This window comes from Melanerpes formicivorus, unplaced genomic scaffold, assembly GCF_026170545.1.
Source record: "Melanerpes formicivorus ecotype bairdi unplaced genomic scaffold, bMelFor1.0.p_v2 SCAF_9, whole genome shotgun sequence".
Lineage (NCBI taxonomy): Eukaryota > Metazoa > Chordata > Aves > Piciformes > Picidae > Melanerpes > Melanerpes formicivorus.
In genome coordinates, this window is record NW_027142361.1 from 16,785,570 (window position 1) to 16,810,743 (window position 25,174).

Here is a 25,174-nt window from a genome sequence, read left to right on the forward strand (position 1 = left end):
AGAGCTTCGCCTAGATGTCTATCTATTCCATTGTCCCTTGAGAGAGTTCCTAACTGAGCTGCTGACTTGTCTCCAACTGTTAGAGCTGAAGCACCTGTATCATAACACCTACTAAGCCAAGCTAGAACTGGCTCCTTATCTGCCCTGGTGAAATCTTTACGGACATTTCTCAATTCCTCCCGTGGTGACGAACAGTCTGTAAGATCATCTTGATCTTCATCTCCCTGAATTCTTTGTCCGTAAAATCCTGCTGTCATTCTCCTAAGGATCTCTTTAAGCTGAGAACCACCTTTGCCAGCTGCTTTCCTAGCTTCATCTCTATCCTGCTTTGATCTCACTAGGTTAGCTAGATCTTTAAAACAAACCTTCTCTTCCTCCTGAGCAGGATCTTTTAGAGTAGAGGGCCCCTCACCAGGATCAGTCTCCTCCTCTTCTTCTCCATCTTTGCCCTTTCCAGCTCTAGTCTTTAAAGGAGCCACCTTAACTGGAGCTGTGTTTGAATTTACAGCCACCTTAATGGAGGCTGACAGGTCCTGAGATAAATCAGCTGCTGGGGCAGTGACTTCCGGTCCCACTGAGGGAGTGGGTGGAAGTGACGTTGCTCCATTACTGGCCGACGGAGAAGAAGAAGAAGGAGAAGGAGTGGGAGAAGGGGTAGGCGCCATGTTGATATCAGCCGATGCCCTTGGCTGCTTGCTAGAATCAGCAGAAAAGTCATTTAGAGCTGCCTTACCAATTAACTTTTTAGCCTTCTTTTTGACTGACACAGGTTCTCCACAGTCCTCGTCACTAGATGACTCTGGGACTGATCGAGAGCCACGGCGTTTTCTTTTTGATCTAGTTTTAATAACAAAACAAGCTCTGGACACCTTTCTCTCTCGCCGCAGAGAGAACAGTAAATATGCAATTACCATCACCAGCAACAGATTTATACACATCACATAAATCACCTTTGGATCCCAGGCATCACCTAAAGTTACTGTCTCCTCAGGCGGAATCTTAAAACTCTTTATCTCAATTGGGAGAGTGGTGGAGGTAACATTCCTGTATCTCACTGGCCATAATAAATTAATACATTTTCCATACCATAATTTAACTCTATACATAACCCACATATAAATTTTCCGCACCAAATATTTACCCAGGTAATCCAAAATCAAACCCAAACAATACCTGTGAATCAGAGCCCCAAAAATTGAAAAGTATAATCGCTCCACAAACCACAATACCTTCATGTTTGCTAATTCAGCTGGAAAACACTAAATCAATCAAATAATAAATTAAACTAATTATCTGCTGCACGTTGGGTACGCCAATAAAAAAAATGTGGTGGGTGGAAGGGCAAGGCCAAGAAGCCTCCTCCCTTCCCCCTTGTAAAGTAAAAGGGAAAAAAAAATTGAAGGGAAAAGAAAAAAAACTCGCAAGCTGAATTAGCAAAGCAGTGGAGGTATATTTACAAAGCGATGTAGGGTTTGCAGGGAGATATTTACAAATTTACAATATCTACAATATATACAAAGGTATACAACAGAGTAACACAGAAATGAGAGTGAACCCCTCTCGGCAGAGAGGGGGGTTCCCCACCTCCTCTTTCCCCTCTCTCCCCCCTTTCCCCAGATTAGGTTAGAAGAGAGAGAGAGCGAAAGAAAGAAGTTAAAAGCAGTTTTGTGTTAATTGGAAAGGAGTTAATACAGGCCTTATCAGTTTTTCTCTCAAGGCCGGAGCCTTGGCAGAAAGCCCAGCACAGGGACAGAGAGCAGCCGCACCGTAGAAAGGCGGAAGCAAGACTGACTGAGAAGTGCTGGAAATGTCCACTTCACTCCCACTTCAGAAAGTGCTTCCTCCCACTCGTCCAATGAAATTAGTTTAGACTATTCCTTCCGTTTACCAACTTCCGTCCACCATGTTCCCTTTCTTAAGGGGGCAACGTCAACCGGCCACAAAGGCACAGGAACTGGCAGTTCCCACGTGCCGAAAGACGAGCCGGCGGGGAAGGGCCTGGATGAGCAAGCAGCTCCTGGAGGATTTAAGGGGAAAAAAGAGGCTGTATCACCTTTGGAAGGAGGGGAAGGCTTCTCGAGGTATGTTCAAGGAAGTTGTTAGATTATGTAGGAATAAAATTAGGGAGGCAAAGGCCCAGCTGGAACTGAAGCTGGCCACCTCTGTCAAAGACAATAAAAAGCATTTTTACAAATATATTAACAATAAGAAGAAGGGCAGGAAGAACCTCCACTCCTCATTGGACGTGGAGGGTGTGGCAATGCCAGCGACGAGCAGTGTGAGCAATCTGGCAGTGCAGGCCTAGAGCCTGACATGGTGGTAGGCCATGCTCAGCATAAATGCAGAGCCAGCTAGCAGTGTAGCAAAACAGTGCTGTACCTGCAGCATGTAACTAAAACAAGGCTGTAGTGGGTTAACGCATTTTTCTGAAAACAAAAGAAGAAAGCAGGGTGGAGGGCTTGCGGGTACTTTACCCTCCCTGCAGGGCGTTTCCCCCCTGGGAAAGCTGAGTCTGTTCCACTCCCCCCTCCCTGCCCAGCTAGGGTATAAAAAGCAGGACATCATAGCTGTTGGATCTCCTTTTTGGCTCCTGCCTCTGCTGGATGAGAGCTACTGCAGCTGCCCTCCTGCTCCTCAGCCACCTGGCCGGACCTGATCCTTTTCCCTGCTGCCTCCGCACCTCCTCCGAGAAAGACTGGTTTTGTATTATTCTTTTCTGTCCCACTCCCATCCATTCTTGTTCCTTGCCCTTGTGAACCTTTTTTTCCCTGTTATTGTCATATATATAATTTGAAGAAAAAATTATTCGCCTCTCTACTTCCATGCTGACTCCAGATTGTTGTTTAGTGGATTTGCTCCTTACCCTTTTTTTTTCTCCTCTCCCTGTTTGGAGGGAGGAGGGGGGAGGAGTGGAGAAGAGATTCTCAGCCTTTTCCCCATTTGAGCTTTTAACTCTCAGTTAAGGCTCAAACCACTACAATTTTTGGCACCTCCAACGTGGGGATTGGAAATTAATCTTGTATTGGGAAAGCAATACTTTTTTCTGAAAAAGTAGAAATGGCAATTTTAAAGAACCTGATGGTCCAAGCCTTCGCATGGGCTTTTGGCTGGATCTTTTGGACCCATATCTACAAATTAACAACTTACCATGTGTGTCACCGGTTGGGGCTGTCCCCTTAAGAAAGGGAATATAGTGGACGGAAGTTGGTAAATGAAAAGAACTAACTAAACTAATTTCATTGGTGAAGTGGGAGGAAGCACCCTCTCAACTGGGGGTGCAGGAAGGTATACTGGGCTTTTCCAGCACTTTTCTTCAGTCTTGCTTCCGCTTCTCCTTCGGGCAGCCACTTGCAGCCCCTGGCCTTTCTGCCAAGGCTTCGGCCTTGAAACCGATAAGATATAGAATAGAATAGAATAAACCAGGTTGGAAGAGACCTTCAAGATCATCGCGTCCAACCTATCACCCAACACCACCTAATCAACTAACCCATGTAACCAAGCACCCTGTCAAGTCTCCTCCTGAACACCTCCAGTGACGGCGACTCCACCACCTCCCCGGGCAGTCCATTCCAATGGGCAATCACTCTCTCTGTGTAAAACTTCCTCCTGACCTCCAGCCTGAACTTCCCCTGGTGCAGCCTGAGACTGTGTCCTCTTGTTCTGGTGCTGGCTGCCTGGGAGAAGAGACCAACCTCTGCCTGTTTACAACCACCCTTCAGGTAGTTGTAGAGAGCAATAAGGTCACCCCTGAGTCTCCTCCTCTCCAGGCTAAGCAGCCCCAGCTCCCTCAGTCTCTCCTCATAGGGCTTGTGTTCCAAGCCCCTCACTAACTTCATTGCCCTTCTCTGGACTCCTTCCAGCAAGTCAACATCCTTCCCAAACTGAGGGGCCCAGAACTGGACACAGGACTCGAGGTGTGGCCTAACCAGTGCTGCGTACAGGGGCAGAATGACCTCCCTGCTCCTGCTGGCCACACTGTTCTTAATGCAGGCCAGGATGCCATTTGCCCTCTTGGCTGCCTGGGCACACTGCAGGCTCATGTTCATCCTACCATCAACCAGCACCCCCAGGTCCCTCTCTGCCTGGCTGCTCTCCAGCCACTCTGACCCCAGCCTGTAGCACTGCATGGGGCTGTTGTGGACAATGTGCAGAACCCGGCACTTGGATGTGTTAAATCTCATGCCGTTGGACTCTGCCCATCTGTCCAGCCTGTCGAGGTCTCTCTGCAGAGCCTCTCTACCCTCTAGCAGATCAACTCCTGTCCCCAGCTTGGTGTCATCAGCAAATTTACTGATGATAGACTCAATGCCCTCATCCAGATCATCAATAAAGATGTTAAAGAGGATGGGGCCCAGCACTGATCCCTGGGGGACTCCACTACTGACTGGCCGCCAGCTGGATGTGACACCATTCACCACCACTCTCTGGGCTCAACCATCCATCCAGTTCCTAACCCAGCTCAGAGTGCTGCTGTCCAAGCCATGGGCTGACTGCTTGGCCAGGAGTTTGCTATGGGGGACGGTGTCAAAGGCCTTGCTGAGGTCAGGGTAGACTACATCAACAGGCCTCCCCACATCCACCAGGCGGGTCACCTGATCATAGAAGGAGATCAGGTTGGTCAGGCAGGACCTGCCCTTCCTAAATCCATGTTGGCTGAGCCTGATCCCTTGGCCATCCAGTAAGTGTTGTGTTATTGCACTCAGGATGACCTGTTCCATGATCTTGCCTGGCACTGAGGTCAGGCTGACAGGCCTATAATTCCCTGGCTCATCTAACCGGCCCTTCTTGTGGATGGGCACCACGTTGGCCAGCTTCCAGTCCTCTGGGACATCTCCAGTGAGCCAGGACTGCTGAAAAATGATGGAGAGCGGCTTGGCCAGCTCCTCTGACAGCTCCCTCAACACCCTAGGATGGATCCCATCTGGTCCCATGGACTTGTGGGGATCCAGGCGGCTGAGCAGATCACCAACTACCCCATTTTGGAACAGTGGAAAACTATGCTGCTCCCTGGCTCCTTCTGCCAGCTCTGCAGGCCAGCTGTCTGGAAGACATTCTGTCCTGCTAGTAAAAATTGAGGCAAAGAAGGTGTTAAGTATCTCTGCCTTTTCCTCATCCCTTATCACAACGTTCCCCTCCGTGTCCACCAAGGAGTGGAGGTTGTCTCTGCCCTTCCTCTTGCTATTAATGTATTTATAGAAGGACTTTTTGTTGTCCTTCACAGCAGAGGCCAGACTAAGCTCCAAATGCGCTTTTGCCTCCCTAATTTTCTTCCTGCAAGACCTAGCAACATCCTTAAATTTTTCACAGGTTGCCTCCCCTCTCTTCCAAAGGTGATACACCCTCTTTTTTTCCCTTAGTTCCATTAAAAGTTCTTTAACCATCCATGCTGGCCGTCTGCCCCGGCGGCTCATCTTCCGGCACATTGGCACAGCCTGTCCCTGAGCCTTCAACAGTTCTTCCTTGAAGTAAGACCAGCTCTCCTGGACCCCTTTGTTTTTAAGGGCTTTATCCCAAGGAACCCTCTGAATTAGTTCCTTGAGTAGCCTGAAGTCCGCCCTCCGGAAATCCAGAGTGGAGGTCTTCTTGCTACCCCTCTTAGCTTGATCAAATAATGAGAATTCAATTATCTCGTGGTCACTGGACCCTAAGCACCCTCCGACCACCACATCACCCACCAACCCTTCCCTATTGGTGAAGAGGAGGTCAAGCATAGCCTTGCCCCTGGTAGGCTCTCGCAGCACCTGGGATAAGAAGCTGTCCTCCATGCATTCTAAGAACCTCCTAGATTGCCACTTCTCTGCTATGTTAAGATCCCAGCAGATATCAGGCAAGTTGAAGTCACCCATGAGAACAAGGTCAGGCGATCTTGAGACAGCCTTAAGCTGCCTATAGAATGACTCATCAAAAACCTCCTCCTTTTTGGGTGGTCTATAACAGACTCCTACCAGGATGTCAGCCCTGTTGGCCTTCCCTCTAATTCTTACCCAGAGGCACTCAACCCGATCGTCCCTAATCTCCGTCTCAATGGCATCTAGTGCCTCCCTGATGTACAGGGCCACCCCTCCACCCCTTCTTCCTTGCCTGTCTCTCCTGAAGAGCCTGTAGCCATCAATTGCAGCACTCCAGTCATGTGAGTCGTCCCACCACGTCTCTGTGATGGCAACTACATCATAACTTTCCTGCTGCAGCAAGGCTTCCAGCTCCTCTTGTTTGTTGCCCATGCTTCGTGCATTAGTGTACATGCACTTCAGCTGGGCTGCTGGTTTCACCTCTGGCTCTGGCTTATCACCCCCAGACCCCAGCCTGGGGGGACTGGTTTCAACCCCTTCCCCCTTCGAAACTAGTTTAAAGCCCTGTCTATGAGACCTGCCAATTCCCTCCCCAGAATCTTTTTCCCATTGAGGGATAGGCCATTCTCGTACACTCTGATCTTACCCCTCCTCTGGGACAGATGTGCTCCATCTGTTGCCAGCTGGCCTGGTGCAGCAGAAAGTTTTTCAAGATCGAAAAACCCAAAATTCTTTTGCCTGCACCAGCCTCTAAGCCACTTGTTGACTTCAGCTGCTGACCTGTTCCTTATGGTATTCCCACCTGCAACTAAGGGTATAGACGAAAAAATTATTTGTGCCCCTGATCCCTCAAGCAGATCTCCCAGGGCCCTGAAGTCATCTTTGATAGCCCTGGGAGTTCTGGTTGCAACATCATCATTCCCTAACTGCATAACTATCAAGGGATAATAGTCAGAGGGCTGCACCATACCAGGCAGTCTTCTGGTAACATCTCCAACCATGGCTCCTGGAAGACAACAAACCTCCCTGTGAGTAGGGTCTGGCCGACATATGGGTCCCTCTTTTCCCCTCAGGAGGGAATCGCCAATAACAATTACCCTCCTCTTTTTTTTAAGGGAGCAAGTCCTGATGCCGGGGGAAGGCTGTCTAAGCTTAGGCTGTTTCACCTTAGGTCGTTTCACCTTAGGCTGTTTTGCCACAGGGAAAACCCCAGATGGCGTGCCCTCCGATATCAGAATCACCTCACCCTCAACCTCCAATGCCCCGTACTTGTTTTCCAAGGGCAGTGGGGGGGGTGAGGGGGGGCAAGGAGGTTTAACCTTGCATCTTTTGATAGGAACCTGCATCCATTCCCCTCTTCTTTTTGGATAACTGGCCTCTGCTGGGGGGGCCTGCAGAGCCTGGTTACTCAGGTTCGTCACCCTTCTGCAATTGCATACATCTCTAAATCTAGCAACCTTATCCTTCAGTCCAGCCACCAGGTTAAGCAGACAGTCGATCTGCTCACACCTAAAGCAGGAGCCGTCACCTCTACCCTGCATCTCAAGTGCCAGGCTCCAGCACTGTCTGCAGCTAGATGCCTGGACACCTACCTCTCGCTTATGACACCTACCTATCTGCTTATATTCCCCCTCAGTCTGAGTCGAGACTGACTTTTTAAAGGAGTTATTGCGGCGAGTTACCACCATGGCTAGCCCTGCCCACGGAACCTACTGGAGAATGTTTTTTTTTTTTTTAAAAAAGTGTGGCGGCGCGCACGTCCGAGCGAGAAGCCGGGCTGAAACGGAAGCTGCCGCGAGCTGCCGCGGGCTTTGAAACTGCCGCGGCACGCAGGGACCCGAATGATCCCGAACACGTGGAGAATCGGTGAGAGCCGATTCCTGCCGAGCGCAGAGGCTGTGTGCGGGTCCTTCAGGTCAAAAACAGCAGCAGTCCGTGCTTTTCCGAGGCTTCTGGTCTCGATGTGTGTCCCCGATGGAGCTCACCGCTGAAATGGAAGCTGCCGCGAGCTGCCTGTATTAACTGTTTTCCAATTAACACAAAACTGCTTTTAACTTCTTTCTTTCTCTTTCTCTCTCTCTTTTCTAACCTGCTCTGGGGAAAGGGGGGAACTCTCATTTCTGTGTTACTTTATTGTATATATTTGTATATATTGTAAATATTGTAAATTTGTATATATTCCCCTGCATATCCTACATTGCTTTGTAAATATACAGCTCTACTGCTTTGCTAATTCAGCTGTGAGTATTTTTTTCCTTTCCCTTCAATTTTCTTTCCCTTTACTTTACAGGGGGGAGGGAGGAGGCTTCTGGGCCTTGCCCTCCCAACCCCACCACTTTTTTTTTTCTTCTTGGCTTACCCAACGTGCTGCAGATAATTAGTTTAATTTATTATTTGATTGATTTAGTGTTTTCTAGATGAATTAGCAAACATGAAGGTGTTGTGGTTTGTGGAGCGATTATTCTTTTCAATTTTTGGGGCTCTGGTTTACAGATATTGTTTGGGTTTGATTTTGAATTACCTGGGTAAATATCTGGTTTGGACAATTTATATGTGGGTTATGCATAGAGTTAGATTATGGTATGGAAAATGCATGGATTTCTTATGGCCAGTGAGATACAGAAATGTTACCTCCACCACTCTCCCAGCTGAGATAAAGGGTTTTAAGATTCCGCCGGAGGAGAGAGTAACTTTAGGTGATGCCTGGGATCCAAAGGTGATTTATGTGATGTGTATAATTCTGCTGCTGGTGATAACTAATGTGTTTTCTCTGTATTCCTTGTGGCGAGAGAGAAAGGTGTCCAGAGCTTGTTTTGTTATTAAAACTAGATCAAAAAGAAAATGCCGTGGCTCTGGATCAGTCCCAGAATCATCTAGTGATGAGGAATGTGCAGAATCTGTGTCAGTTAAAAAGAAGGCTAAAAAGTTAATTGGTAAAGCAGCTCTAAATGACTCTGCTGATTCTGGCAAGCTGCCAAGGGTGTCGGCTGGTATCAACATGGCGCCTACTCCTTCTCCTACTCCTTCTCCTCCTTCTTCTTCTCCGTCGGCCATTAATGGAGCAACGTCACTTCTGCCCACTCACTTGGTGGGACCGGAAGTCACTGCCCCAGCAGCTGATTTATCTCAGGACCTGTCAGCTTCTATTAAGGGGGCTGTAAATTCAAACACAGCTCCAGTTAAGGTGGCTGTTTTAAAGACTAGAGGTGGAAAGGCCAAAGATGGAGAAGAAGAAGAGCTGGAGACTGATCCTGGTGAGGGGCCCTCTACTCTAAAAGCTCCTGCTGAGGAGGAAGAGAAGGTTTGTTTTAAAGATCTAGCTAACCTAGTGAGATCAAAGCAGGATGGAGATGAAGTTAGGAAAGCAGCTGGCAAAGGTGGTTCTCAGCTTAAAGAGATCCTTAGGAGAATGACAGCAGGATTATATGGACAAAAAATTCAGGGAGACGAGGAGCAGGATGATATTTCAGAGTGTTCGTCACCCCGTGAGGAATTTGCGAAATGTCTGTAAAGATTTCACCAGGGCAGATAAGGAGCCAGTTCTAGCTTGGCTTAGTAGGTGTTATGATACAGGTGCTTCAGCTCTAACAGTTGGAGACAAGTCAGCAGCTCAGTTAGGAACTCTCTCAAGGGATAATGGAATAGACAGACATCTAGGCAGAGCTCTCGGTAAGGTTAATTTGTGGATACGCCTTTTAATGGCGGTTGCCCTGAGATACCCTTCCCGAGATGATCTCCCATGGAATCCTAAACCCTGGACTACCATAGATGAGGGAATTAAGCGCTTGAGAGAATTTGCTGTTAGAGAGCTACTCTATGGTGAACATGAAACTCTGAATCCTGATGACATTCCTGTGGGTATTGGTCTTGCTAAAAAGATCATCAAACTTGCTCCTTCTAATTATGCAAACATTCTGGCAAGCAGAATTGTGTCAAGAAATTATGGTGGACTTCTCCCACGGTTGGCCAATTCAGTGATCAAATGAGATAATTGGAGGATAGCATGACACGTGGTTCTTTGGTTTCGGCCATTAAAACTATGTCTGGAGATATACAGAATTGCATAAGAGAATTAAAGGATGAGTTTAGAAATTACATATCCCAATTGGCACAAAGGGATGATTTCAATTCTTCCTCCAGGTGGGTACAAGTCTCATCTGTGAGGAATACACGTCCTCCAAGGAGGTCATTCCAAAACAGGTCATTCCAAAACAGGTCATTCCAAAACAGACCACCAAGGCAATCACGTAGAACTATTTGGATAACTCTGCGTGATCAGTTTGGTGAGAACATGAACCGCTGGGATGGCCAACCAACTTCTAATCTTTTCAGGAGACTGAGGGAATTCCAAAGTAGCAGAACTCGAGGTAGTAATACCAGAAGGGTAGCTGTTACTTCCACAGTTCCCCAGGACAACCCTAGTAGCTCCAACAGTGGCTCCAGTTATAACACGCAAAGTTATAACCCTGCAAACTATGTGCAATGCACATGTGCGCATATTCCCCATAACTAGGGGTGCCCTGCCTCCTGCCAGGGGGAGGAGAGGGATAACAGAGAGAATAGAATCTATTGGGATGTGAACATCCAGTGGCCTGGCACTTCGCAGTTTCGGAAGTACAGGGCCTTGGTTGACACAGGAGCTCAGTGCACCATAATACCATCAAATTATCAGGGATCAGAGTCTATAACTATTCTGGGAGTCACTGGTGGATCTCAAGAGTTAAGTAAGGTAGAGGTTAATATAAGTTTAACTGGTAAACAATGGAGGAAGCATACAGTTGTGACCGGACCTGATGCACCTTGTATTTTGGGAATTCATTTTCTGAGAGAAGGGCGTTACAAAGACCCTAGAGGTTACAAATGGGCTTTTGGAGTAGCTTCTATAGAAATTGATGGACAAAAATTTAAGCTGTCTGCTAGACCTGAGCTTTCTGATGAATCTGCAGTTGTGGGACAACATAAGGTACAGGACATTAAGTTGCCGGTTGCTTCTCAGACTGTGCATCACAGACAATACAGAACCAACCGTGACTCTTTGTTGCCCATTCAGAATCTGATTCGTCAGTTGGAAAGTCAGAAAGTCGTCAGCAAAACTCATTCACCTTTCAACAGTCAAGTGTGGCCTGTGCGAAAGCAGAATGGAGACTGGCGTCTGACGGTAGACTACCGAGCCCTGAATGAAGTGACACCACCTATGAGTGCAGCAGTACCAGACATGATGGAACTACAGTATGAGCTGGAATCCAAAGAGGCCAAATGGTATGCTACCATAGACATTGCTAATGCATTTTTCTCTATTCCCATAGCAGAGGAATGCAGGCCTCAGTTTGTTTTTACCTGGAGAGGAATCCAGTACACTTTCAACAAAGTGCCAATGGGCTGGATCCACAGCTCAAGCATCTGTCATGCAGTGATCCACGATGCTCTGGAGAAAGGCGGTGCTCCAGAACACATCCAATTCATCGATGATATCATCGTCTGGGGTAAAACTGCTGAGGAAGTCATCGAGAAAGGTAACAAAATCAGTGACATTCTTCTGAATGCAGGTTTTGCCATCAAGCGAGACACGGTGAAAGGACCTACCACAGAGATTCAGTTTCTGGGAGTGCGGTGGCAGGATGGACGCCGACACATTCCAGTGGATGTGGTAAATAGAGTCTCTACCATGGCAAATCCCACAAACAAGCAAGAGACCCTACGTGGGATTTTGGAGACTGCACATTCCTGGATACAGTCAGATTATGAAATCTCTGTATGATGTGACTTGAAAGAGAAACCATTTCCACTGGGGACCTGAACAACAAGCAGCCTTTGACCAGATAAAGCAAGAGGTAGTTCAAGCAGTGGGTCTGGGACCTGTCCGAGATGGTCCAGACATTAAGAACATTTTGTACACGGCTGCAAGTGACAATGGTCCAACCTGGTGCTTGTGGCAAAAAGCTCCAGGCGAGACACGTGGACGACCTCTTGGTTTCTGGAGTCGAGGTTACAGAGGTTCAGAGGCTAATTATACTCCAATAGAGCAAGAGATTTTAGATGCCTATGAAGGAGTAAAATCATCTTCTGAAGTGATTGGAACTGAATCGCAACTTCTTCTAGCTCCCAGATTACCAGTTTTGAATTGGATGTTGAAAGGCAAAGGCTCCACACCACATCATGCCACAGACTCAACATGGTCTAAGTGGATGGCTCTGATAACACAGAGAGCTCGAATGGGAAATCTTGAAAGACCTGGTCTAGTGGAGGTGATCTCAAGTTGGCCTGAAGGTATCAACTGTGCTAAACCTCCAGAGGAGAAAGTAACTCATGCTGAGGAAGCTCCTCCTTACAATGGCCTTTCTGATGATGAAAAGAAATATGCTTTGTTCACAGATGGTTCCTGTCGTCTTGTTGGAAACAAGCGAAGGTGGAAGTCTGCAGTGTGGAGTCCAACACGCCGAGTTGCAGAGGCGAAGGATGGAGAAGGAGAATCCAGTCAGTTTGCAGAGGTAAAAGCTGTCCAGCTAGCTCTCAACGTAGCTGAACGTGAGAGATGGCCAAAGCTTTATCTCTACACTGACTCATGGATGGTAGCCAATGCTCTATGGGGTTGGCTAAAGAACTGGAAGAAGAGTGGTTGGCAGGGGAAAGGAAAACCCATTTGGGCAGCCAACCTGTGGCAGGACATTGCTGATCGAATCGAGAGAATTCCAGTGAAAGTGAGACACATCGATGCTCACATTCCTAAGAGCAAAGCTGCTGAGGAACAGCAACACAACCATCAGGCAGACCTAGCTGCAAGAGTTTCTCAAGTCGACATGGACTCTAATCTTGATCTCGACTGGAAGCACCGAGGTGAGATATTCTTAGCACAGTGGGCTCATGATTCGTCAGGACATCAAGGCAGAGATGCAACATACCAATGGGCTCGTGACAGATCCATAGACATTTCCATGGATGCTATCACACAGGTCATCCAGGACTGTGACATTTGTGCTGCTATTAAGCAGGCAAAACGACTTAAGCTCTTGTGGTATGATGACAGATGGTCCAAATACAAGTATGGTGAAGCTTGGCAGATTGACTACATCACTCTACCACGTTCTCGTTCTGGTAAGCAATACCTGCTTACTATGGTAGAGGCAAGCACTGGATGGTTGGAAACTTATCCAGTTCCACATGCAACTGCACGCAACACCATTCTCGGTCTGGAGAGACAGATCCTGTGGAGACACGGAACTCCAGAGAGGATTGAGTCAGACAACGGAACTCATTTCAAGAACAACCTTGTAAAGAACTGGGCAAAAGAGCACGGTATTGAGTGGATATTTCATATTCCCTACTATGCACCAGCTTCAGGGAAGATTGAACGCTACAACGGTTTGTTGAAGACCACTCTCAAAGCCATGGGAGGTGGATCTTTGAAAAACTGGGAAAAACATTTAGCACAAGCAACCTGGCTGATAAATAGTAGAGGTTTAGTGAACCGAGCTGGACCTGCACATTCAGATCTGCTACAGAAAGTAGAAGGTGATAGAGTTCCTGTTGTTATAGAAAAGAATCTGTTAGGTAAAACTGTTTGGGTATTTTCACCCTCAGGAGAGGCTAAACCTGTCCGAAGGGTGGTATCAGCTGAAGGTCCAGGTCACACTTATTGGGTAATGCAGGAGGCTGGTGAAATTCAGTGTATTCCACAAAGAAATTTAACTTCTGCTGAAAAAATTTAATTTGAAACTTTTGTACAGCTACATCGCGTCCAAAGGAAGAATCAACGAGGAATCTACGGTGCACGAACCCTGAGATCCCTGAGAGCCCTGAGTCAACTAAGAGACCCTGAGATTCCCTGTTTCCCTTTTCTTTGCTTCGCCGGCGAAGAAATGAACTGTTTTCCATTTTTCTCATTTTCTGATTTTCTTGGACTTTTGAATCATCTACATCTGAGCATAGCCGGAATGGACTATGAACTTTACTCACGAACTGTAAATATCGCTTTGGATTGGATGGGCAGTATGAACAGCCAATGAAATTGTTTAGAAGGGGTGGACTGTCACTGGTTGGGGCTGTCCCCTTAAGAAAGGGAATATGGTGGACGGAAGTTGGTAAATGAAAAGAACTATCTAAACTAATTTCATTGGTGAAGTGGGAGGAAGCGCCTTCTGAACTGGGAGTGCGGGAAGGTATACTGGGCTTTTCCAGCACTTTTCTTCAGTCTTGCTTCCGCTTCTCCTTCGGGCAGCCACTTGCAGCTCCTGGCCTTTCTGCCAAGGCTTCGGCCTTGAAACCGAGAAGATATAAGGCCTGTATTAACTGTTTTCCAATTAACACAAAACTGCTTTTAACTTCTTTCTTTCTCTTTCTCTCTCTCTTTTCTTACCTGCTCTGGGGAAAGGGGGGAACTCTCATTTCTGTGTTACTTTATTGTATATCTTTGTATATATTGTAAATATTGTAAATTTGTATATATTCCCCTGCATATCCTACATTGCTTTGTAAATATACAGCTCCACTGCTTTGCTAATTCAGCTGTGAGCTTTTTTTTCCTTTCCCTTCAATTTTCTTTCCCTTTACTTTACAGGGGGGAGGGAGGAGGCTTCTGGGCCTTACCCTTCCAACCCCACGACACATGTGGTATGGTTAATGATAGAGCTGCTGATCAAGTGGATAAAAACTTTACCAATTAAGTGAATTTCACTGTCAGTGGTAACTTTTCTAACATAGGAAACTTTCCTGAAGCAAGTTATGAAACCAATGGTGTAGATAAAAGTGCCTGTGATGGAGTCATTTGGCATTGGAACCTGTTGCCCAGGGAGGTGGTTGAGTCATCGACCCTGGAGACGTTCAAGGGGAGATTGGACATGACACTTGGTGCCATGGTCTAGTCATGGGGTCTGTGTTGATAGGTTGGACTCGATGATCCCCGAGGTCCTTTCCAACCTAAGTGATACTGTGATACTGTGAAAATTGCTCTACCTTGCAATATGCTTCATATGGTTAAATGTAATACTTATAGGGGCATTTGCTGGGACCGTGTTGGGTGGAGGACTAGCTAACCCTTTAAGAGCTGTTTGGAGGGTGATAACACACTCCTTTGTGTTCTTTAATGACTGGGGGCGTGTCTGCTGTGGGCATTGTAAGCACTCTGTAAACACAAAAAGGGAGGGGTCGGGTTGTAATGACTGTGCCAGATCTCAGCCTGAGCCCCAGGCACAAGGGTTTGCCCCACCACCAGCAGTTCCACAGTTGACCCCTGATGCTCCTGACAATGCAGTCTCTCTAGCACCGGTCACCACACGCAGGAGAATAAATCAAAAATCATCGCCAAGCACAGATGGTGAGAAAGGAACCTCAGCAGTCCCCCGCACCTCACAGAACCCAGCGGTGGATGAAGATGAGTCAGACCAGGAAATAACTGTTACATCGCTGCCCAGAAGGAACTAAGGCAAACTCGTCTGGATTACGCAAGGAAAGAGGGTGAGCCAATACTAAGATGGGCCCTGAGATGCTGGGACGAGGGGGTGGACACAGTGGACCTGGATAAGAGGGAGGCGAAGCTTTTAGGCTCCCTGACTCGTGATGCTGGTCTGGACAAAGAGTTAGCCAAACTTGATGGAAACACTCTCTGGGCCCGGATTCTGAATGCCATCAAGAGCCGGTACCGCTCAAGAGATGACCTGCCCTGGGCCCCAGTTAGATGGACAACTATGGAACAGGGCATTCGGTATCTGAGGCAGATGGCCATGATGGAATTAATTTATGGGGATGGCCAGCTCCCTTTGGACCCAGATGAGGTGCCCATGAGATGGCCCTTCGTAAAGAAACTCACCCAGGGTGCTCCTCAGAAATATGCTCACACATTAGGAGGGATACTCTTGACTGGACAGGATGGAAGTCCTAAAACTGTCTGTGAGTTTGCCAATGATTTAAGGGAATATGAGGATAGCGTAAATCAGAAACCCCTGATCTCAGCCATAGAAACTATGGCTAAAGACATTGTCAAAGAGATCAAGACCTCCATGTCTGAACTGAAAAAGGGGAGCGATGCCTCCTTTTCCCCTTCTCCTTCAGAATGGGTCCAGGTTTCAGCAATCAGGAACAGGCGACCTTCCCCTAGGAGATCACCCCAAGCCAATCGGGCAATGTCAAGGGGGTCTCTGTGGAGGTTCCTCTGTGACCATGGAGAGGACATGGACACCTGGCATGGCCAACCCACCTCTGCCCACTGGAACAGGGTGCGGGAACTGCAAGGTGGGCACCACGGGGATAACTCATCCAGGAGAAGGGCTGCCCCAGTTTCCCGGAGTGGTCCCTCTCGCTCAAGAGACCCTTTCCCTAGTAACACAGGACCGTGTGACAAGTGTGGACATTGCCGCCAGCATTAGAGGTGCCCTACCTCCAGCCAGGTGGAGGCCAGGGACAACAGAGTATACTGGGATGTGTATGTGAAATGGCCTGGCACTTCAGAAGCCCTGAAGTACCGAGCTCTGATGGACACAGAAGCCCAAGTGGCTGAGCCCATAAGCATTCAAGCAGTCACAGGAGGCTCACAAGACTTGACTGTACTGCAAGCTGAAATAAGCTTGACCGGGAATGATTGGGGAAAGCACAACATAGTGACTGGTCCAGATGCTCCTTGCATTCTTGGCATTGACTTTCTGCAGGAGGGATGCTTCAAGGACCCTAGGGGGCACAAGTGGGCATTTGGGGTGGCAGCTGTGGAGACTGCAGGCAAAGAACAGCTGTCCACCATGCCCGAGCTGTCGGATGACCCCTCTGCAGTGGGCAGCCATAAGGTGCAGGATTTGAAGTTACCTATTGCCTCTCGTGTAGTACATCGCAGGCAATACAGGACCAACAGAGACTCTCTGCACCCCATACACCAACTGATTTGACGACTGGAGAGCCAGAGGGTGATCAGCAAGCCTTACTCCCCCTTCAACAGCCCGATATGGCCAGTACGGAAGGCAAATGGGGAATGGAGACTGACCGTGGACTACCGTGGCCTGAATGAAGTGACTCCTCTGATCAGAGCTGCAGTGCCGGACATGCTGGAGCTCCAGTACGAGCTGGAATCGAAGGCGGCCAAGTGGTATGCCACAATTGACATTGCTAATGCCTTTTTCTCCATTCCCATTGCAGAAGAATACCAGCCACAGTTTGCTTTCACCTGGAGGGGAGTACAGTATCAATGGAATCGGTTGCCTCAGGGCTGGGTCCATAGCTCAACCATCTGCCATGAGGTGATCCAGACTGCCTTGGAGAAAGGTGGAGCCCCTGAGCATCTGCAGTTCATCGATGACATCATTGTATGGGGTGAGACAGCAGAGGAAGTTTACCAGAAGGGTAAGAGGATAATCGACATCCTGCTGGAGGCTGGCTTTGCCATCAAGAGAAGCAAGGTGAAAGGGCCTGCCAGGGAGATCCAGTTCCTGGGTGTTCAATGGCAGGATGGCCGTCGCCACATCCCTCAGGAGGTGGTGAACAGGGTAGCCACTATGGTGCAGCCCACAAACAAGAAAGAGACACAGTCATTTTTGGGGCTTGTGGGCTTCTGGAAAATGCACATTCCCGGGTACAGTCAAATTGTGAAGCCTCTCTTCCATGTAACAAGGAAGAAAAATGATTTTGTGTGGGGACCTGAGCAGCAGGTGGCGTTTGACCAGATCAAACGAGAGGTGGTCCATGCTATGGCTCTGGGACCTGTTTGAACTGGGCCAGAGATCAAGAATGTGCTGTACACTGCAGCTGGTGAGAATGGTCCTACATGGAGCTTGTGGCAGAAGGCTCCTGGTGAAACCAGGGGCAGGCCCCTAGGTTTCTGGAGTAAGGGGTACAAAGGTTCTGAGGCCAACTACACCACGACAGAGAAGGAAATCCTAGCTGCCTATGAGGGTGTCCGGGCTGCCTCTGAGGTAATTGGGACTGAGTCACCTCTATTTCTAGCTCCGAGACTTCCAGTCCTGACCTAGATGTTCAAAGGGAGAGGCTCAACCCCACATCATGCCACAGATGCTACCTGGAGTAAGTGGATGGCCCTGATAACTCAGCGAGCTCGGATGGGGAACTTTGAACGCCCTGGCATAGTGGAAGTGATCACCAACTGGCCAGAGGGTGCTGACTTTGGAATGCCACCAGAGCAGACAGTGACCCGTGCTGAGGAGGCTCCCCCATATAACGATCTCCCTGACAACGAGAAGGGCTATGCTCTATTTACAGATGGGTCCTGCCGGCTTGTAGGAAGCAAGCGGAGATGGAAGGCAGCTGTCTGGGGCCCAACAAGGCAAGTGGCAGAAGCAAGGGATGGAGAAGGTGAATCCAGTCAGTACGCAGAGGTAAAAGCTGTCCAGCTGGCCCTGGATATAGCAGAATGAGAGAACTGGCCAGTGCTGTACCTCTACACTGACTCCTGGATGGTAGCCAACGCCTTGTGGGGGTGGCTGAAGGAATGGAGGAGGAGCGGGTGGCAGAGAAAAAGGAAGCCTGTTTGGGCCGCTGACCTGTGGCAAGACATCGCTACCCACCTGGACAGGCTGCCAACCAAGGTACGGCACATCGATGCACACATCCCCAAGAGCAGAGCCACAGAGGAGCACAAGCACAACCACCAAGCAGACCTGGCTGCTAAGATCTCCCAAACAGACTTGGACTGGGAACACAAGGGTGAGCTGTTCTTAGCTTGTTGGGCCCATGACACTTCTGGCCACCAAGGGAGAGATGCCACATACCGGTGGGCTCGGGACAGATCCGTGGACATCTCTATGGAGGCCATCTCACAGGTCGTCCATGAATGTGACATCTGTGCTGCCATCAAGCAGGCCAAGCGCATGAAGCCTCTGTGGTATGGGGGGAGATGGTTGAAATATAAATATGGAGAGGCCTGGCAGATCGACTACATCACCCTTCCTCGGTCTCACAGTGGCAAGCAGTACGTACTGACCATGGTGGAGGCAAGTACAGGGTGGCTGGAGACCTATCCAGTTCCTCATGCCACTGCTCGCAACACCATCCTGGGCCTAGAGAGACATATCCTGTGGAGACACGGCACCCCTGGGAGGATTGAATCAGACAATGGAACCCACTTCAGGAACCATCTCATAAGGGACTGAGCAAAGGAACATGGGATTGAGTGGATTTACCACATCCCATACCATGCACCAGCTGCAGGGAAGGTCGAGCGCTACAATGGCTTGCTAAAGACCACCCTAAAAGCCATGGGGGGTGGAACCTTCAGGAACTGGGAAAAGCACCTAGCTCAAGCCACTTGGTTAGTGAACAGCAGAGGAGCTGTGAACCAAGCTGGTCCTGCCCAGTCCGACCTGCTGCAAACAGTGGATGGAGATGGAGTTCCTGTGATTGCTGAGAAGAACCTGCTGGGAAAGTCAGTGTGGGTTTTCCCTGCTGCTGGTGGGGGCAAACCAACCCAAGGGGTGGTCTCGGCTGAGGGTCCTGGTCACACATACTGGGTTATGTTAGAAACTGGGGACATTCAGTGTATCCCACAGCAGAATGTGACTCTGGCTGAGAGGGGATGAACTCAGAGGAGGCAACACTCATCAATGTAATTATGTGAATAGTTATAAGTTGTTCCAAGTTTCCCCATCCTAGCTTAATACCAGCCTAGCATCCAGGACTCAACGTACCCACTGCACACCAACCCAAAGAGCTCCTGCATCATCTCACCTGCACCCGTTTAGAATAAACCTTTATTTAGAATAAACCAAACCAGGTTGGAAGAGACCTTCAAAATCATCGCGTCCAACCCATCAACCAATCCAACCCACCCAAACAGCTAACCCATGGCACCAAGTACCCCATCAAGTCTCCTCCTGAACACCTCCAATGACAGCGACTCCACCACCTCCTTGGGCAGCCCATTCCAATGGGCAATCACTCTTTCTTTGTAGAACTTCTTCCTAAGATCCAACCTGAACCTCCCCTGGCGCAGCCTGAGACTGTGTCCTCTTGTTCTGGTACTGGGTGCCTGGGAGAAGAGACCATCATCCGCCTGTCTACAACCTCCCTTCAGGTAGTTGTAGAGAGTGATAAGGTCACCCCTGAGTCTCCTTTTCTTCAGGCTGAGCAACCCCAGCTCCCTCAGTCTTTCCTCATAGGGCTCCTCTCTGGAGTTCCGTGTCTCCACAGGATCTGTCTCTCCAGACCGAGAATGGTGTTGCGTGTATTTGCATGTGGAACTGGATAATTTTCCAACCATCCAGTGTTTGCCTCTACCATAGTAAGCACATATTGCTTACCAGAACGATAACGTGGTAGAGTGATGTAGTCAGTCTGCCAAGCTTCACCATACTTGTACTTGCTGTTGACTTGCTGGAACGAGTCCAGAGAAGGGCAACGAAGTTAGTGAGGGGCTTGGAACACAAGCCCTATGAGGAGAGACTGAGGGAGCTGGGGCTGCTTAGCCTGGAGAGGAGGAGACTCAGGGGTGACCTTATTGCTCTCTACAACTACCTGAAGGGGGGTTGTAAACAGGCAGAGGTTGGTCTCTTCTCCCAGGCAGCCAGCACCAGAACAAGAGGACACAGTCTCAGGCTGCGCCAGGGGAAGTTCAGGCTGGAGGTCAGGAGGAAGTTTTACACAGAGAGAATGATTGCCCATTGGAATGGACTGCCCGGGGAGGTGGTGGAGTCGCCGTCACTGGAGGTGTTCAGGAGGAGACTTGACAGGGTGCTTGGTTACATGGGTTAGTTGATTAGGTGGTGTTGGGTGATAGGTTGGACGCGATAATCTTGAAGGTCTCTTCCAGCCTGGTTTATTCTATTCTGTTCTGTTCTATTCTATTCTATTCTACTTGGACCATCTGTCACCATACCACAAGGGCTTAAGTCGTTTTGCCTGCTTAATAGCAGCACAAATGTCACAGTCATGGATGACTTGTGTGATAGCATCCATGGAAATGTCTATGGATCTGTCACGAGCCCATTGGTATGTTGCATCTCTGCCTTGATATCCTGACGAATCATTAGCCCACTGAGCTAAGAATATCTCACCTGGGTGCTTCCAGTCGAGATCAAGATTAGAGTCCATGTCGACTTGAGAAACTCTTGCAGCTAGGTCTGCCTGATGGTTGTGTTGCTGTTCCTCAGTAGCTTTGCTCTTAGGAATGTGAGCATCGATGTGTCTCACTTTCACTGGAATTCTCTCGATTCGATCAGCAATGTCCTGCCACAGGTCTGCTGCCCAAATGGGTTTTCCTTTCCTCTGCCAAGCTCTCTTCTTCCAGTTCTTTAGCCAACCCCATAGAGCATTGGCTACTGTAATGGGTTGAGGCAAACCCCCTCCCCACCACGCGCAGAAATAACAACTCAGACAAACAGATCCCAAAAGTGATGGAAAGTTTAAATAGAACAGTGAGTGCGTGCAGAGAACTAGAAATACAGTGACAAGAAAGACCCCAGAACAGACCCAGAGAAATCCCATCCCCACCTGAGGGTACACCCAAACCCCCAGGGCTCCCCCTTCCCCCCCCCCCACTGCTAGGCTAGTCTCAGCTGGCCAGATCTGAGACTGCCCATGCCCCCGTGGCCTTGGGCCTAGCCAGACCCATGGCCGGGAGATCTCTCCCCCAATTACCAGGCGGCGGAGAAGAAGGAAAGAGGAAGTGCCAGACCCCGCCGTAAAACTTATAGTGGTGCAAGGGATCATGGTAGGAAATAACCTAATTTCCTGTGTCCACCCACTGGGCTGGACTTCTGGACTCAGGAAACACCCCTGTAGCAGAGGACACCCAGCCCAAACTACGACAGCTACCATCCATGAGTCAGTGTAGAGATAAAGCTTTGGCCATCTCTAACGTTCAGCCACATCGAGAGCTAGCTGGACAGCTTTTACCTCTGCGAACTGACTGGATTCTCCTTCTCCATCCTTCGCCTCTGCAACTCGGCGTGTTGGACTCCACACTGCAGACTTCCACCTTCGCTTGTTATCCAACAAGACGACAGGAACCGTCTGTGAACAAAGCATATTTCTTTTCATCATCAGAAAGGTCATTGTAAGGAGGAGCTTCCTCAGCACGAGTTACATTCTCCTCTGGAGGTTTAGCACAGTTGATACCTTCAGGCCAACTTGAGATCACCTCCACTAGACCAGGCCTTTCAAGATTTCCCATTCAAGGTCTCTGTGTTATTAGAGCCATCTACTTAGACCGTGTTGAGTCTGTGGCATGATGTGGTGTGGAGCCTTTGCCTTTGAACATCCAATTCAAAACTGGTAATCTGGGAGCTAAGAGAAGTTGTGATTCAGTTCCAATCACTTCAGAAGATTCTTTCACTCCTTCATAGGCAGCTAAAATGTCTTTCTCTGTTGGAGTATAATTAGCCTCTGAACCTCTGTAACCTCGACTCCAGAAACCAAGAGGTCGTCCACGTGTCTGGCCTGGAGCGTTTTGCCACAAGCACCAGGTTGGACCATTGCCACTTGCAGCCATGTACAAAATGTTCTTAATAAACCAAACCAGGTTGGAAAAGACCTTCAAGATCATCGCGTCCAACCCATCAACCAATCCAACCCACCCAAACAGCTAACACATGGCACCAAGTACCCCATCAAGTCTCCTTCTGAACACCTTCAATGACGGCGACTCCACCACCTCCCTGGGCAACCCATTCCATAGCGCAATCACTCTTTCTGTATAGAACTTCTTCCTAACATCCAACCTGAACCTCCCCTGGCGCAGCCTGAGACTGTGTCCTCTTGTTCTGGTACTGGGTGCCTGGGAGAAGAGACCATCATCCGCCTGTCTACAACCTCCCTTCAGGTAGTTGTAGAGAGTGATAAGGTCACCCCTGAGTCTCCTCTTCTCCAGGCAAAGCAGCCCCAGCTCCCTCAGCCTCTCCTCATAGGGCTTGTGTTCCAAACCCCTCACCAACTTTGCTGCTCTTCTCTGGACTCGTTCCAGCAAGTCAACATCCTTCCTAATCTGAGGGGCCCAGAACTGGACACAGTACTCGAGGCGTGGCCTAACCAGTGCAGTGTACAGGGGCAGAATGACCTCCCTGCTCCTGCTGGCCACACAGTTCTTGATGCAGGCCAGGATGCCATTGGCCCTCTTGGCTGCCTGAGCACACTGCAGGCTCATGTTAAGCCTACCATCAACCAGCACCCCCAGGTCCCTCTCTGCCTGGCTGCTCTCCAGCCACTCTGACCCCAGCCTGTAGCACTGCATGGGGCTGTTGTGGACAATGTGCAGAACCCGGCACTTGGATATGTTAAATCTCATGCCGTTGGATTCTGCCCATCTGTCCAGCCTGTCGAGGTCCCTCTGCAGAGCCTTTCTACCCTCCAGCAGATCAACTCTTGCCCCCAGCTTGGTGTTGTCAGCAAATTTACTGATGATGGACTCAATGCCCTCATCCAGATCATCAATAAAGATGTTAAAGAGCACAGGGCCCAGCACTGATCCTTGGGGCACACCACTAGTGACTGGTTGCCAGCTGGATGTGGCACCATTCACCACCACTCTCTGGGCTCGGCCCTCCAGCCAGTTCCTAACCCATCGCAGTGTGCTCCCATCCAAGCCATGGGCTGACAGCTTGGCCAGGAGTTTGCTATGGGGGACGGTGTCAAAGGCCTTGCTGAGGTCCAGGTAGACTACATCAACAGGCCTCCCCACATCCACCAGGCGGGTCACCTGATCATAGAAGGAGATCAGGTTGGTCAGGCAGGACCTGCCCTTCCTAAATCCATGCTGGCTAGGCCTGATCCCTTGGCCTCTTGCTTTATCTGGTCAAAGGCTGCTTGTTGTTCAGGTCCCCAGTGGAAATGGTTTCTCTTTCGAGTCACATCATACAGAGGTTTCACAATCTGACTGTATCCAGGAATGTGCAGTCTCCAAAATCCCACTATCCCCAAGAAACGTGGGGTCTCTTGCTTGTTGGTGGGATTTGCCATGGTAGAGACTCTATTTACCACATCCACTGGAATGTGTCGGCGTCCATCCTGCCACCGCACTCCCAGAAACTGGATCTCTGTGGTAGGTCCTTTCACCTTGTCTCGCTTGATGGCAAAACCTGCATCCAGAAGAATGTCAATGATTTTGTTACCTTTCTTGAAGACTTCCTCAGCAGTTTTACCCCAGACGATGATATCATCGATGAACTGGATGTGTTCTGGAGCACCGCCTTTCTCCAGAGCATCGTGGATCACTGCATGACAGATGCTTGAGCTGTGGATCCAGCCCATTGGCAATCTGTTGAAAGTGTACTGGATTCCTGTCCAAGTGAAAGCAAACTGAGGCCTGCATTCCTCTGCTATGGGAATAGAGAAAAATGCATTAGCAATGTCTATGGTAGCATACCATTTGGCCTCTTTGGATTCCAGCTCATACTGGAGTTCCATCATGTCTGGTACTGCTGCACTCATAGGTGGTGTCACTTCATTTAGGGCTCGGTAGTCTACTGTCAGACGCCAGTCTCCATTCTGCTTTCGCACAGGCCACACTGGACTGTTGAAAGGCGAATGAGTTTTGCTGACGACTTTCTGACTTTCCAACTGGCGAATCAGATTCTGAATGGGCAACAAAGAGTCACGGTTGGTTCTGTATTGTCTGTGATGCACAGTCTGAGAAGCAACCGGCGATTTAATGTCCTGTATCATATGTTGTCCCACAACTGCAGATTCATCAGAAAGCTCAGGTCTAGCAGACAGCTTCAATTTTTGTCCATCAATTTCTATAGAAGCTACTCCAAAAGCCCATTTGTAACCTCTAGGGTCTTTGAAACGCCCTTCTCTCAGAAAATCAATTCCCAAAATACAAGGTGCATCAGGTCCGGTCACAACTGTATGCTTGTTCCATTGTTTGCCAGTTAGACTTATATTAACCTCCACCTTACTTAACTCTTGAGATCCACCAGTGACTCCCAGAATAGTTATAGACTCTGATCTCTGATAATTTGATGGCATTATGGTGCACTGAGCTCCTGTGTCAACCAAGGCCATGTACTTCCGAAATTGTGAAGTGCCAGGCCACTGGATGTACACATCCCAATAGATTCTATTATCTCTGTTATCCCTCTCCTCCCCCTGGCGGGAGGCAGGGCACCCCTAGTTATGGGGAACATGCCACCTTTGCCTGTTACAACTGGAGCCACTGTTGAAATTACTAGAGTTGTTCTGGGGAACTGTGGAAGTAACAGCTACCCTTCTGGTATTGCTACCTCGGGTTCTGCCACTTTGCAGTTCCCTCAGTCTCCTGAAAAGATCAGAAGTTGGTTGGCCATCCCAGCGGTTCATGTTCTCACCAAACTGATCACGCAGAGTTACCCAAATAGTTCTACGTGACTGCCTTGGTGGCCTGTTTTGATTTGATCTGTTTTGGAATGACCTCCTTGGAGGACGTGTATTCCTCACAGGTGAAACTTGTATCCACCTGGAGGAAGAATTGAAATCATCCATTT

General features: G+C 48.9%; 1 protein-coding gene across 6 annotated transcripts in view; it reads right to left on the reverse strand.

Annotated features, from left to right (window-relative positions):
- Positions 1-25,174, reverse strand: part of ELP3 (elongator acetyltransferase complex subunit 3) — a 284,717-nt gene that overhangs the window by 221,372 nt on the left and 38,171 nt on the right. Inside the window, exon 6 of one of the 6 annotated variants that reach the window (XM_068143173.1) lies at positions 21,529-21,728. The exons of the other annotated variants lie outside the window; for them this stretch is intronic. Within the exon in view, the coding sequence (XP_067999274.1) occupies positions 21,570-21,728 (159 nt within the window). The 3' untranslated portion in view covers positions 21,529-21,569. Of the gene's footprint in view, positions 1-21,528; positions 21,729-25,174 lie in introns of those variants that run through there. 6 annotated transcript variants of the gene reach the window in all.